Raw genomic sequence first — 15,325 nt, forward strand, 5'->3', positions numbered from 1 at the left:
TTTATTTTGGATATTATTAAGAAAAAAATATTTAGCGTAATTAGATTCTCAAAAACTTAGTTTTGCCCCTTCCTATATATTTAAATTAAATATATAAATAATAATAATTATTATGAACAAAATTTATTTTTTATTAAAAATAGTGATGCGATGAAGACTAAACAAAATGAAAGTAAAACAAAGTTAACCGTACGATGAAACATGATATGAATAATAATTAGTTACCCGAGGAAACTAAATAAGGTTCTGTACAATTGGATTGCGTTCTTTCCCCATTCTATACTAGGTCTCGTGCTTCCCGGACGTTTTCAGTTACATTTAGTACTCTATCTTGAATTATATACCTATACTACACTGTACAGTAAATACTAAATAAATAAAAATAATATAAAACAACTTACACCTCTCTACAGACTCAACTTGATGAGGGAAGTCGAGTGTTTTACGTCCGATTATTTTTCATCGTGAGAAAATTTATTCCTGGTTCCGACATTAGCACACCATTAGTTGGATCGAGGGAAATAAGAGATAAAATATTTAATATAACGGCAACGTTCTGGAAAAAAAAAAAAAAAAAAAAAAAAAAAGTGGTGACATGAAAATGATCTTGATAAAATATATGTAGATGTAGTAATAATATTAAGGTAACACGCTGCGAGTAAATGGAATGATTATGTTATTTCTATTTCTGTTTATATTTTATCTTATTTTTTGTAACATTAAGATATAAATCTTCAATTTACTTAACTTTTAACTTGTAAAATCTGGTTCTGTTATTAACAATACTTGTTACGATGATAAAATTAATTTTTTAAAAGTTTCCTATCAGAACCTCGCTCGCGATGCTTTTATCCTCTTATTATATTAAATGTCTCTGATTTGATATCCGCAATATAACAAAGTACTTGAGAGTCTTCTTGAGCTCCTTTGACATTTACTTTTAACTTTATATTTATACGAAATATGATCCGATATGCAGTATCCATTTTTAATAAAAAAAATTTTAATATCAATTTTTTTTTAATATATTTTTAAAAATTTTTTAAAGTCAATATAAAACGGCAGCTTTCATTTATATATTTACTAATAAATATATACGTAATTGAACCTCAAGGATTCATTATTTGAATTTTGATAAAAATAATTTATAAAGTTTATGTAAATTTTTTTTTTAGATTATTTTGTTAGACATAAAAAACATGTTCTCTAATAATGAGTATATGTACAGTGTACAATGTACATGTACATTTTCCTTATTTTTTTAAAATATTGAAAGATACCTGTAGAATATAATATTCTATTTCTTCAGTACTGATACTATTTCTTTTTGCTTTATTTTTCAATAAAATATCTATCGCATTGTCGATAAAGCCGTTTAGTTGGTAATATCAGTATGCAGACACTTGGAATGTAGGATTAAAGTCGTGTCTTCCCATTGATGATGTGAACTAGTTCGTGACAATTTTTTTATTTTATTTTTGTTATCAGGTAGATATTCCGCCGTATGCATCAAGCTAAATGTCTCTGAAATTCTATTCATCTTTTATATATTTGTGTACATCAATTTTTATTTTATAAATTTATAGAAAAAAAAAGCTTTCAGTTCTTTAATATAAAAATAGTTGGCTTTTATGAATAAAAACTCGTCAAATAATTTTATTTGGTTCAATGAAATAATTTTTAGAGCGTACTCGTATTGAACGTGTACGAATTTTAATTAAAAAAAAAAAAAAAAAAAAAAAAAAAAAATTAAAACGATCGAAGCAGCTCTGGTTCGTACGGTTTATTTTTCATTTCTCTTCTAATTATCTGAAAAAATGTTAGAAATTTTAATCAGAAAGCTTGAGGTCAGAACTTCGGATATAAAAAAAAACTGCGTAAAAAAAAATCGCTTTCTTTTTAATTTCAGTGAAAAATAACTAAAAAAATCGCTCGATAATTATTATTATTATTCAGATTAAAAAAACATAAACTTTCGCATTCGATATACCCCAGTTCTAAAAAGTAGTGACCCAAAAATTTTCGATTTTTATTTTTTGAACTTAATTTTTATGATTTCTTGTATGTTCTTAACTAAAATATTGAGAGAAATTATTTTCTCAAAAGAAACGACTTTCAAAGTCAACATTTTATATTTTTCTCTCAATTTAGAATATTTATATGTCGCTTGCGTATTTTTTCTTTCATTAGTCATGAATCCCACTCAATAGTTTTTTCATCATAAAGTGGAATTTTTTTTTTTTAATTACTTTCCTTCAAGGAAATAAGTTTTTCTACCCAAAAAGTCATTCATTATTTTCTGAAAATTTTTTTAGTTAATCCACTACTTTATTTATTAACGTAATATATATATATATATTTTTTCTTGAACTCTTATAAAATTTCATAAATGCGGGATATCAAAACGTAATTGAAAGTTTTCAACAAAATTTAATAGAGTCATAAAACATTTAAAAAGTCAATAGAGTAAAATCAATAAATAACATCGATTCTTTAAAAAAATTTAAATTTAAACAAGAAACCGCTTTAATTTAATTACCGAGTTCTTTCAATCACTAATAGATAGAAATTTTTAATCAAATAAACGTACTTAAAGTATTGCTTTTATTTAATGTATATAAATGTTTATATTTATAAATTTATCGATCAATCACTATAATTAATGGCAAATAACATGACGTTGCATGTTAAAGTTTTAAACTTTCTCAAGAGTACAGAGGAAGTAAAGACTTAACTTATAGGTATAGTTGTATCTAGTGTAGTCTATATTTATAAACTGATTGACTAGATAATTTGAGTTGGCTTGTTATTGCAAATTCGTCAGCAAAATCGTGTGTGGGATTCTCGACTACTCGTCCAATAGATCCAATGCATTGATCGTATTATACCACCACAAGCCACTCTGCATAAATTGCATACATCCATTATCGAATATGGATGTGGATCTAGATATACTTCTCTGTCTGTTCTCATGAGCCTGTTGCGTCACAATTAGACTGACATGTTATGTCAAACTATATTTTACAATTATCCCTTAAAATCTACGCCCACAGTCTGTGCAACAAATGCAATTGATATTATTGGTTGCATTTAAACCACAACCGCTGATTGCCAAAGAATAAATTTAACTAACGTTGTGTAAACATCTACTTTGTATAAAGCAATTATTTAAAATTTTTTTTTAACAAATAAACACACATTTACAAATGAAAAAATAACATAAATAAATAAATAAATATATATATATATTAACACTCAGTGATTCTATTTATAAAACGACGATTTGTTGGAAAATTGAGGTTTTGCCCAGAAAAATATCTATATAATTTCCGTGATGCTCTACTTTAAAGCTTTTCCAAGAAGCATCTGATGTATAAAACTAAGTGGCCTCAATCGGTACGTCATACCAGGGTGTGTTTTTAAATTCCATTAAAAGCATACAACCTCAAACAATTTAATTACATTCACTTTTACTTAAAACTATTTCATAACTTACCATATAATTTTATTTGGTATTTTTTTTTTTTTTGTCTTTTTTTTTTTACATTAAATATTAAATTTTATTTATCGGTTTGTTGAATCAATAATTAACGAACATTGACGTTAATTTACCATTTATTTGACGGTATAGTTTTTCTAGATAAATTAGTTATAAATTTATAGGAATAGTGTTTGTATCTTAGCCCGAGTAAATAACAGTAAAGTTTTGTGCCAAAGCAATACAGCATTAGATATCTAACAGAATACATACTAATATACGGAGTTTGTTAGTTTGTTAGTTAACTTCATGTAGACTTGTATACTATAAATTAACTATTTCTATCTGTCGTAGTTTAATTTCTATCTGTCGTAGCTGCACAAGATCAGCACACAAATATACACACCCGTATCCGCACACGACTGTACAAATCTCATCTCATCTTATTAAAACGATCTTTGTACAGAGCCAAAGAGGAACTCGTTAGACGACGTTTTCTCGTGTGTACGTACTCGTATCCGTGCTCTTAACTTTTATTATCATTATTTTTTTATTTACATTTGCATAGGGAAGAGATAAAAGCTTTGGAGACAACAGTGGCAACAGGTTTGCGCCCGCGCAGTTTTACCCTTTGCTTTTATTAAAACTTTATCACATCCTTCTATCCTATGCGTGATATTCATACGTTCATATCTACATCTGCATCAAAATTTATAAGTTTTTACTCTACACTATAAAAAATTTGCGAGTGTGTTTATTTTTTTAATCCCTTTGGAGTAAAATTCACTCCGAACAGAGTTTATTTTAATATTAAAACTCCTAATCGGGTCGAATGCGGATTTAAATAAAATTCAGATCACTCCGAAATTACTCTGCTGAAAAAAAAACTCCGTATGCAGAGTAATTTTTTTTACTCCGAAATTCTAAGAGTCGGAGTAAATTCAAATTTAAATAAAATCCTTACTCACTCCGTTTTTTACAGTGAATACAAATATATTTATATATATTTAATATTATCTGATATTATCTATAATACATACGTACATTACGTGATTATGTATATTACGCATTATCTCAACTTTGGGTTGAGTAAAGATTGCTAACTGCTATACAATTTCGTCCAGGTATCTCAGTACATGTAATATATAACAGCAGTTGCGATAATTTATAAATCGTGTAGTTGCATTAATTCCAACAGGTGCGACACTCACAATTGATGTAAAATTATGCTATTCTATACAAGGCTACTATTTTTTTTTTAATTTTAATTTTAATTCCTATTAAAATACTAATTTTTTACTTATCATTTTCACTTAGGCGGTCATAAAAACTAAAAGGTATAGGCTCTTAATTATACGCTAGTTTCACCTAATGAGCATGAAAAAATTTTTTTTCTCTCTCAAGACCCTCGAACTGTAGATTAAAATTTTTTGGTAATTAAATTTTAATTATGACTCGGTTGATTAAATATTTAAACATAAAAACAGTAATTAAATGAAAAAAAGTATGTAATGATTTAATATTTATTTCTAATTCATTTATAATTATAATTAACGAGTTGTCGCGTGTTATTGTCTCGAGTATCAAGCGTACTTCCGGCATGCCAGGTCCCTTCACGAGTAGCGGTATAATTTAGATTTAAAGGATACGACGGACGATGTGGCTACTGAGTTTAAAGAGTCATGTATTGCGAGGAGAGTTAGTTTAAATTTCCAGTTAATTGCGTTTAAGTTACATCGATAGCCCTTATGCCTTGAAGGGCACCCACGATGTACTTTGCCCTATTATTACATATAATAGGATGTATATTGATGAACAGAGGGGTTAAAACTCTTCATCAACCACTTAAGTCATACCTCGGAGATGTTCAGCGCAATATCGCTGACATAATTGAGTCAGTGAGATGAAAGGTGATGTGATGTAGGGGAAAATAGACTGGATTACTGTACAAGAGGCTACAAGGGACTCTCGTAGATGTCTACTGAGATTCCACTTACGCCAAAGCTTCATAAGTTGTTTCTTGCGGAATTACGCTCTACTGTAATCGCGTCATCGTCATTACGCCACGTAACCAACTATAATCTACATACATATCACATTTGTTGTATGTGGTGACATATATTTATGTGTGTACGAACAATGACATTTTGTTCTGTCAAATGAATCTTTAATTTCATTCATTAAATAAACGCTAAATAAAATAAGAAAAGAATAAAAAAAAAAAAAATAAAATTTAATTCATTGCGATTCTTTGTAAAAATGTATTTATATTTTTTCTCGGTGGGTTTAATTTATGGCCGTCTATTTATAGACATTTTAATTCATTGTACGAGCGGGATTTGACACGTTAAAAAATTAGTATAAACTCGTGGCATGATCCCGTTGTTGGTATTGTACATTTGAGTTTTTAGGTCTAAGTTTAAGCCGTTGTTTTGGTTTATTTATTCTTTTGATCCACGAGCTGAGGATATGTACAATTTATTTTTGGTCTCTGGTCGTGAGAGCACGCAGCAGTTGTGGCAACGATCTGACCCGCGGCGAACTTAGAAAGTCGGGTGGAATTCAAGGCGAAGGTTGGCTGTCTCGCGTGAGCGAGAAGATACCAACAAAAACAGTACAAGAACACGCCAGCCAGGAAGCTTGTCCAGGTTCTGTTCCTCTTCTTTGCTTCTATTATTATTTCTTATTTATTCTTACTCTCGACTCTACTCTACTTTACTCCACTCTTTATTCTTGCAGATGAATATATTTATTTATTTATTCACAAATAAAGACGAACGATCACCAGCAGAGATTAATAGGCCTATTGTTTTCTGGTGAACACGCCAACACAGGGATACTAATTTTTTATTCGAAATATTTTTTATCGACAAATTATAGATACCGCGATCTTTAATTACCATCTGTGTAAAAAACAATTTTTTGTTCATAATTAATTTAGATCTGAATTTTATCGCGAAACTCAGATCTTGACATAAATATGACTTTTATCATGAATTTGCTCTACCAAATTTTCACCCAGTAAATTCGTATGAATTCTAAAATTAATTTATTACGTCTTTGAATTAGACTTTGATGGAAACTCGACTGCATTTTTACTATATTAAACCTTTTGTAAAATTTATCTCATGTACCTGAAGATCGGAACATTTTTCGTGACATAAAAATAAAAAACCAAAATGAAAAGTAAAAAATCTGGATCTATAGATTTCGGAAACGTTTCGTATAAGTGCAAGTATGTTAGCCAATCCCCCTTCTGTCCTTAAGTCTCCTTTTCGTTGCGCGGGAAACGTTCCAATCTTCAGATATATCTTCTATCAAGTACTTGATTTACGTAAATCAGTTTCGATTGTAAAATTAATTCAGTGAACGAAGTTCGGATCATTTGGATAAAAATTTGACTCACAATTTTGTTGCGATTAAATTTGTCGATACACACATATGATGAAAGTCATATTTGTGTCACGTTTTAAGTTTCGCGATGAAATTTAAATCTAAAGTCATTGTGCCTAAAAATTTTTGTTACACGATCAATCACAGGTTAAGACCCGATTGATTTAAGTTGAGAAAATTTATCTTGATATCAGAAATGAGATTAATTACGTTTTATTTAACTATAATTATTATTTAGCTAAATAAAAATACCTAAACATTATGGTAAATCCCACGCTAGTAATTGCGATAAGTTCATTTTATTTTATAGACAGAAAACAAACTCTTGGTGGTTTTAAGTTGATAAAAAGAAAGTATATTACTTATAAGGTGTGATCAGGGACGTCGTTGATGCTTAAATGGTAAAACAACATTCGATTTCAGTTAATATGGGTAGCCGTTGTGTTACTGAATTTACGAAAACATTTTCACTACCAATTACTCGTTTTATTTTTAAACTCTCATGCACATACTGTTTTTTTTTTTTTTTTTAATATTATTCAATGATAAATATTTTTTTAAGAGTAAAGTAGAGGATTTAAATATATACGTAAGTTAATAATGCATTTTACCCATGAAACTTTGAAATATTAGGGAAGCATCGCGTTGTTACGATAAATAAAAGCAAAATGTTTGCCAGTTAATTGTTTGTTTGCGCATTGCACAATAATTCACCAGGTGTTTGGCTCTACGTCGACATAAAGAGCCTCGGTATTAATAATCGCAATAACAATGAAAAGTAACAATAATAATTTTACGACCTTGGTTTTGTTGTTTTAGATATACCTGACATTCCTGAGAACATCAGGAATTTACGAGCTCTACAGGTGGCGGATTTCAGCAGCAATCCAATACCACGGTTCGCATTTATTATATATTAGATAATACTTTATTTATCTTGATGTTATACCATAATAATAATAATTTTTATTTGTTATTTTTATTGCAGACTACCGGCGGGCTTTGTGAAGCTGAAAAATCTCACAGTACTCGGCCTCAATGATATGTCACTCACTAGTTTACCGCTGGATTTCGGAAGGTAATGAATCACTTTAAATGTCTTTTTGCCTAATAAAAAGTGATTTACGGTTAAGTTTGTTATGATAAGCGTGTAGTTTTGATGGTTTAATGGGGTTTTATTTTTGTTTTTAGTTTGGAATCTTTGCAGTCGCTTGAATTGAGAGAGAATTTACTTAAAAACTTGCCTGAATCACTTTCGCAGTTGAGTAAACTCGAACGACTAGATTTAGGTGACAATGAAATTGAAGAATTAGTAAGTTTTTTTTTATTTATTTATATTTTTACTGCGCTCTATTTGTTTATTTCTATAAAATAAAAATCAAACAGTCGTTAAATGTGAATTAGTGCAATTCAAGCCCGTCTGTGTTAATTGTTGTTTTTATTTTTTTTAGATATCTATTAATTAACTTTTAATTACTTTTGATAGTTATGTCTCATCAATATTTATCATAATAGATCATTAAACTTTTTATCCTCGTTCTGTTCAATTAAATTTTTTTTTCATTAGTCAAATTGTTTAATGCTGACATTAGTCATTAAAAAAAAAAAAATTAAATTTCTACGAAAATTGGAATGTAAAAGATTATTTTTTAATTGAAAATAAAAGATGGACTCTTGTGTAATTTTACCTCTGCTTTATTATTAATCATCGCAAATGATAGACTTCCCCCCCCCCCCTCACTATGACGGAAATATATACATAGAAATATTTATATATTTACAAATATGAAACGAATGACTTTCTATGGTAACAAAAAAAAATTAAATAAAACCGAGAGAAAAATTTTCAAAATTACGCGATAAAGTCCAAATCACCAAAATTGATTTTATTTAATTTGCTTCGGCTCTTAATTAATTTACCAATAAATCTAATCTCAAATTGCCTTTGAAATATTTTAGATTTAATTATTTAATTATCGAATTAATAAACCATTTAACAATTAACTTCGTTAGTTATCTTTGTTGTACTAATTAGCGCAAGCAGACCGCGCGTCAGCTAAAATAATTAAACTTTGGTTGTAACTTATAATTCCTATAAATTGGACGTCGATAAAATTGAATATAGATCAAGAGAGTATTTGTGAAAACACAATAATCTTAAAATTGAATTTATGATTTAATCATAAAAAAAATGATACTGATATTAGCCGAGGTCTAATAATTTTTTGATTTTTTCAAAACGATAAATTATAAAAAAATAATATTTGAAAAAATTGCACTTAGTCTTTTTTATTTTCTACATATGCACATTTTTTGTTTTACTTGTAAACAATTTAAAAATTTTTAATTGTCTGCTAACTTTAGAGTCATAAAAAAAACGAATAATATTTTTTATTATTAAAGCCACCGCATCTCGGAAAACTGCCAGCACTTCAAGAATTATGGTTGGATCAAAATCAGCTGCAACACTTGCCCCCAGAAATCGGTCAATTAACCACCCTCGCGTGCCTTGACGTTTCGGAAAATCGATTAGAAGATTTACCAGAAGAAATACGTGGCCTCGTGTCATTAACCGATTTACATTTATCTCAAAATGTTATTGAAAAACTGCCCGATGGTATTGGCGAGCTTAAAAAATTGACCATTTTAAAAGTTGACCAAAATAGATTGACAAGTTTGAATCCAAACATCGGTCAATGTGAAAATTTACAAGAGCTGATATTGACGGAAAATTTTTTATTTGAATTACCAGTTTCAATTGGCAACCTTCATAATTTAAACAATTTAAATGTCGATCGTAATAGTTTGCAGTACTTGCCAACGGAAATTGGAAATCTAAAGAATTTAGGCGTATTATCGCTTCGTGAAAATAAACTACAGTATTTACCTAGTGAGGTTGGACAGTGTACGGCTCTTCACGTACTCGATGTGTCGCGTAATAGGTAAATGATTAAACGATCCATTAAATTATTTATCTACTTAACAAAATAAAAAAGTACCTGGTTGTTTTATATCCTGATATAATTATATATATAACACGTATTTATTTAGGTTGCAGTACTTGCCGTACTCGTTAATTTATTTAAATTTAAAAGCTGTTTGGCTAAGCGAAAATCAAGCGCAGCCGATGTTGACTTTCCAAACGGATATTGATGAGGATACTGGTCAGGAAGTCCTTACTTGTTTCCTATTACCACAGCTTGAGAATAATGCAGCAGGCTTACAAGGTAATTATTTACTTTAATCAATAAAAATAACCACTACATACTAATTTAATTTAATTTAATTAATTAATTGAATAAGTGATTTGAGATTTAAATTTAAAATAATTTACAGAAGGAGGACCCTTGAGCATGATAGTGGGAATGAGAAACGCGGTTCAAAATAATGAGATGAGGGAGTTAGCCAGCAGCGACGATGAGAATTGGCAAGAAAAAGAAGCATCGAGGACACACTCGGTTAAATTCACTGATGATGGGCCAGAGGCCGACAAGGAGGTGAGCATGGTGCTCATAACCAAGCACTCAGCCTCTGCACACTCTGAATTTGCTCATTTTTTCCGTCACTTTTGTTGCATGAATACCACAGACTCATTCGAGTCTATTAATTCAAATGTTGAATTGTACAAATTTATTAATTTACCAACTTAGAGTTAACTTGTTTTTTATTTTATTAATTATTAATACTTATGCACAATATAACAAGCAGTATTTTAAATGTATTTAAATATTTTTGCATGTAGTGCCTGGTAGTTTTAACAATTCTTTTATTTTTACTCATGTTTTATTTTTAAAAAATATACATATATTATTTTTTTCTTTTATTATTAATAATTTATCATTTTTTTTTATTTATTAATTTATAAACCTGGTATTAGTTAATTAACTGGGTCTCAATTTGCATGCCAATAAATACGTAAGTATGCTTTAAAAATATATATGGATATATTATACTATTTTATAAATTTATCTCTTTACTAATAATCTAATTTATTAAATCTAATAACAATAATAATTTTTCTCTGAGCTATTATGTCACTAATTACGAGTCTACTGATAAAGTCTAAGAGTTCAAGGGCTTTCTAATATTTATTATCAATTCTACAGACTTATTATTCTGAAGAATAAAAATTATTATTTAATTTATTTAATAAGTATAATTATTTAATGCATGCTTATTAATATACTGTATAATTATTTAATAAAGTGCATGAGAATGGGTTACGAGTTAATAATTAACTAATTACTTGCTAATTTAAACTAGAATAAAATAAAAAATAATATAGTTAAATTTATTTCAGACACCATTTGTGCGGCAGAATACTCCTCATCCGAAGGAATTAAAGGCTAAAGCTCACAAGCTCTTTAGCAAGGGAAAGAACGATAGTAGATCAGGATCAACGGAAGAGCAGGTATGGGATTTAACATGAGTTTATTTAATAAAAGTTTAATCAACTGCTTGTCTTGTTTGATTGAGCGTCTTAATTTAACGTTTAACTTAATCTGGTTGCTCAGGACGTCTCTCAAACATTTGGCCTCGACAAAACTGATGTAGACGCGACTCACGCCAATGAAGAAGACCAAGCAGAAACTTCGCATCCTGTCACAACTACTATCGGCGAAGGAAAACCTGACGAGAGTGCGCTATCGAATCAAGTTAAAGTTGCTGCGTCAGAAACGTCAAACGAAGACCCGGTTACTAAATTTAACGATCGTGAAAATGAAATCCATCATCAGCCATCAGAACAATTGTCTCCGGTAAGTTGATTAAAAATAAATAATTATGTTTAAATTATAGATGTATATTTGTAATATTTAACCAGTAAAATTTATCAATATGTTGTTGATAATAATTGTAAATATTTAATTAACACAATGTGGGGTTTAGCTTAAGCTCTAGGCGTATGCGTTCAGTGCGAATATATATACTATTGATTTAAGCTATTTATTAATAAGTAAATAATAAAATAATGGGGATGTTGATAAATAACAAGAGTAAATATATATAAAATAATATGAAAAGGGTAAATAGTTGGAGAGTAGTGTGAGTGGTGTGTTGTGAGAATGGGGCTCCTGTTGCAGGACGCTGTTGATGTCGAGGTTTCAGTGTCAGAAGTATCTACTAGGGGTAGGCAGGAGGGTGGTGAGGATGATTCCGAGGGTGATGATGATGATATGTCACATAGACGGGTTGAGTTTACAATATCTGAAGACACGGATTGTGAGGGTGGGGTTAATACGGGAAAGCCGAACAGGCTGCATCGACGTGATACCCCGCATCATCTGAAAAACAAACGAATACACCCCGCAATTGACAAGGATAAAGTCGCTTCCATCATCGCACAGGTCAGCATTTGATAACACTTGAGTCAATTTTTTTTTTCATGTTAACTTTATTATATTTCAACATCATGATTATCAACTAATGCACCGCCTGCACTCGTGCTCACAAGGACAGCACGACCGTGTTATTATTAATAAATAAATAATATTTTTACTAATGAAATGCTTTATACAGTGTAAAAAATCGGGAGTGAATTCGGAGTGATCGCAGATTTTGAATCCGAATTCACTCTGTCACGGAGTTGCGGAGTTTGAAAAAAAAATCACTTCGCATATGGAGTAAATTGGGAGTTTTTTTTTCAGTGGAGTGATTTTGGAGTGAACTGGATTTTATTTAAATCTGCATTCACTCAGATTTGAAGTTTTTATATTACAATAACTCTATTTATGAGTGAATTTGGCAGTGTTACAATTCTACTCACAACATCTCACAATTTTTTTTACTCAGGTTTAACTCTACTCAGCTGTATCTTTACTCAGCTTCAACTAGACTCAGCGACACCTTTACTCAGCTGCAACTCTACTTACAAAGAATTGCTATTTTATCGATAGGCTAAAATATATGAGTAGAGTTGTAGCTGAGTAAAGATGTAATTGAGTAATTTAACTTGAGTAAAAAAAAATTGTGAGTAGAGTTGAGGCTGAGTAGTTGTGAGTGAGTAGCTGTAGCTACTTCCCGCGAGTAAAGATGTTGTGAGTAGAACTGTACCACTGCCTTGAATTTTATTTTGAACCAGAGTTTGATTATTAAATTAAACTTCCCTTTGGAGTTAATTTCACTCCGAGCGGAATAAATAAATAAACAGTCATCCGCTCCGGATTTACTCCGTTAATTTTTTACAGTGTAGGTTTAACTTAGCGCTGAAATAAATTTTAATTGTGAATGTCATAGTGAGTGTTATTTTATGGAAATTCATATTCACTGTTTTTTATTTATTACTATTATCGTTTTAGTGATATTTTATCGTACTTGATTTAATATATGGTTGTCGTTATGTGGTGTCTACTTGGCTGCTTCTGCATCAGTTATTATTTAATTTCTTCTTCTTATAATTTAAATTTATATTCATACTAAGTCTTATTATTGGGCTCGTTGGTTGTACTCTTTAGTGTCTATGGTCAATTTAATTCTATACTCTCTCTTACTTGTTTATTTATTATTTATACACTATACTACAATATATAATATATATAACAAAATACTATTGGTGCTGATTGCAATCACCAGATCAATATTTATAATTATGATGTTAAAATTATTTTATTAAATTGCTCGTAAATTTTATTTACACAATTGTTTTGTTGATGTTAGAAAAAATAATAATGGTAATAATAATAAATCCATCAGACATTCTGCTTTGTTCGCACTGAACGTTTCACTGTTTTCATTCAGCTTTTATTAATTAAATTATTTATTGTTCTTTCTATGTTCGTATTATTAATTATTAATTATTAATTTTTATTGTTTATTGGTGTAATAAATATTTTATTTAGGAACAAGCGTGAAGAAGAAAATATGTAATATAAATATTGTGAAATGAGGTAGAAAAAAACTTAGGTATCGCGTGTAGAGTTATTATTTTTAATTTATAGTTTGCGTATAACTTACTGTTATTGTAAACCGCTGACACAACTGGAATGGTTAACCGCTGGACTTGAATATTAAAAATAAATATTACATTTAATATTTATATGTCTTTTAATCTAGGCAATGATGAAGAAAAACGACGAGACATCCGTATCCACAAGTCTTCCTACCGAGTCTGTCGACAATTACGACATTCACAGTCAAGGTAAACTATTATTTATTATTATATTTTTTTATATCGTATTTGCTACGCGGAAAAAGTTAACGATATAAATTGAGAAGCGACAAGTAATATAATGAGTGTGAATGTAGCAGACATGAGACAATTTATAAATTTTAAATAAATAAGTAAATTAATTAAAATAATGAAATTGAAAAAAATGCGCTTGCGGATTTTGTATTTATCTAAATATGAAGTTTTTAATTTTTACTCTACTTACATTTTATTCATTTATTTTCAAATTTAAAAAATTGACAATTGTCTGACATTTTCACACTCATGTAATATAATGATAATTATATTAAAGTCATCAGTAAATACTTATTCTAAATAGTAATTCTTTAATTTATAATTAAAACGTAAATAATTATAGAATAAATATTAAAATTTATTGTCTACGCAGGAAAAATCGTAACTTAAACATTAAAAATTATTATACTGAATTTACCCATTATCTAATAATTTTTAGATTTTTTTTAAAAAGATAATAAATAATAATTTGCACCTGTAGTTTTTTTAATTTTCTACATATGCATTTTTTTATAATTGATTTGATACACGAAAATTTTACTGAAATTTATTTTCCAAATTTCGTTTAACTCTCATTTAATATCAATTGTAAGTAATATTTTTAAAATCTAAATACCTCGGCGAAATTACTACTACGTTGTCCTTTTTTCAATCAAGGTTTTAATTTTTTTTCGTAATCAATAAATAAAATTTTAATACGCTTACGATAGTTAAAAGTTTTTTATTTTCCGTGTATGAATCAGTGTATCAATAATATAGCTTTTAGAAAAATATTTATTGACATTAAAATTAAAATAGATCATCTTACCGTAACATAAAAAAAACCTTGTTCTAATTTTACCTCAACGTATATATATATACACACATCAAAACAAGTCCCAGGTTAATTTGAACCGTCAGTAAAGATGATAAGATACGATTAAATTACTCATGTCTTATCGCTGATACATTATCTTTATCTCCGATGATACGGCTGTTGATGTAGACGTATAATTGTATCATAGTATCGTCGTAGTATTGATACATACCCGCATTCATATATATGTATATATATTTGTACTGTATATGTAACAAGCACATAAACGGAAATAGTGATTAACTGTGAGGCAGAATGTTGTGTGAATCATAATTGAAATTCCTGTCCATAATTAAATTGTTTCTGGTTTTGATATCCATTCAATGGTTACAGTGTACTGTAAATAAAAAATTCAATTTTAAAATGCCGAAACGTTTTCGAATGTTTGTAAAAACGCGCCGTTTAAGAGGTGAATTTA

The 15,325-nt window shown here is 29.0% G+C and overlaps 1 protein-coding gene across 8 annotated transcripts in view; it reads left to right on the forward strand.

The window, feature by feature from the left end:
* Positions 1-15,325, forward strand: part of LOC103571521 (protein lap4) — a 46,321-nt gene that overhangs the window by 12,109 nt on the left and 18,887 nt on the right. For 7 of the 8 annotated variants that reach the window (XM_008549709.3, XM_008549708.3, XM_053737508.1 and 4 more), the window contains exons 3-12: positions 7,691-7,769; positions 7,860-7,949; positions 8,063-8,183; positions 9,275-9,813; positions 9,923-10,098; positions 10,208-10,368; positions 11,172-11,282; positions 11,386-11,628; positions 11,953-12,216; positions 13,922-14,006. In XM_008549709.3, coding sequence (XP_008547931.1) covers positions 7,691-7,769; positions 7,860-7,949; positions 8,063-8,183; positions 9,275-9,813; positions 9,923-10,098; positions 10,208-10,368; positions 11,172-11,282; positions 11,386-11,628; positions 11,953-12,216; positions 13,922-14,006 — 1,869 coding nt within the window. The remainder of the gene's footprint in view (positions 1-7,690; positions 7,770-7,859; positions 7,950-8,062; positions 8,184-9,274; positions 9,814-9,922; positions 10,099-10,207; positions 10,369-11,171; positions 11,283-11,385; positions 11,629-11,952; positions 12,217-13,921; positions 14,007-15,325) is intronic. The other variant, XM_053737507.1, reaches the window with a different exon arrangement.

Source organism: Microplitis demolitor, chromosome 3, assembly GCF_026212275.2.
Source record: "Microplitis demolitor isolate Queensland-Clemson2020A chromosome 3, iyMicDemo2.1a, whole genome shotgun sequence".
In the NCBI taxonomy this organism is placed as follows: Eukaryota; Metazoa; Arthropoda; class Insecta; order Hymenoptera; family Braconidae; genus Microplitis; species Microplitis demolitor.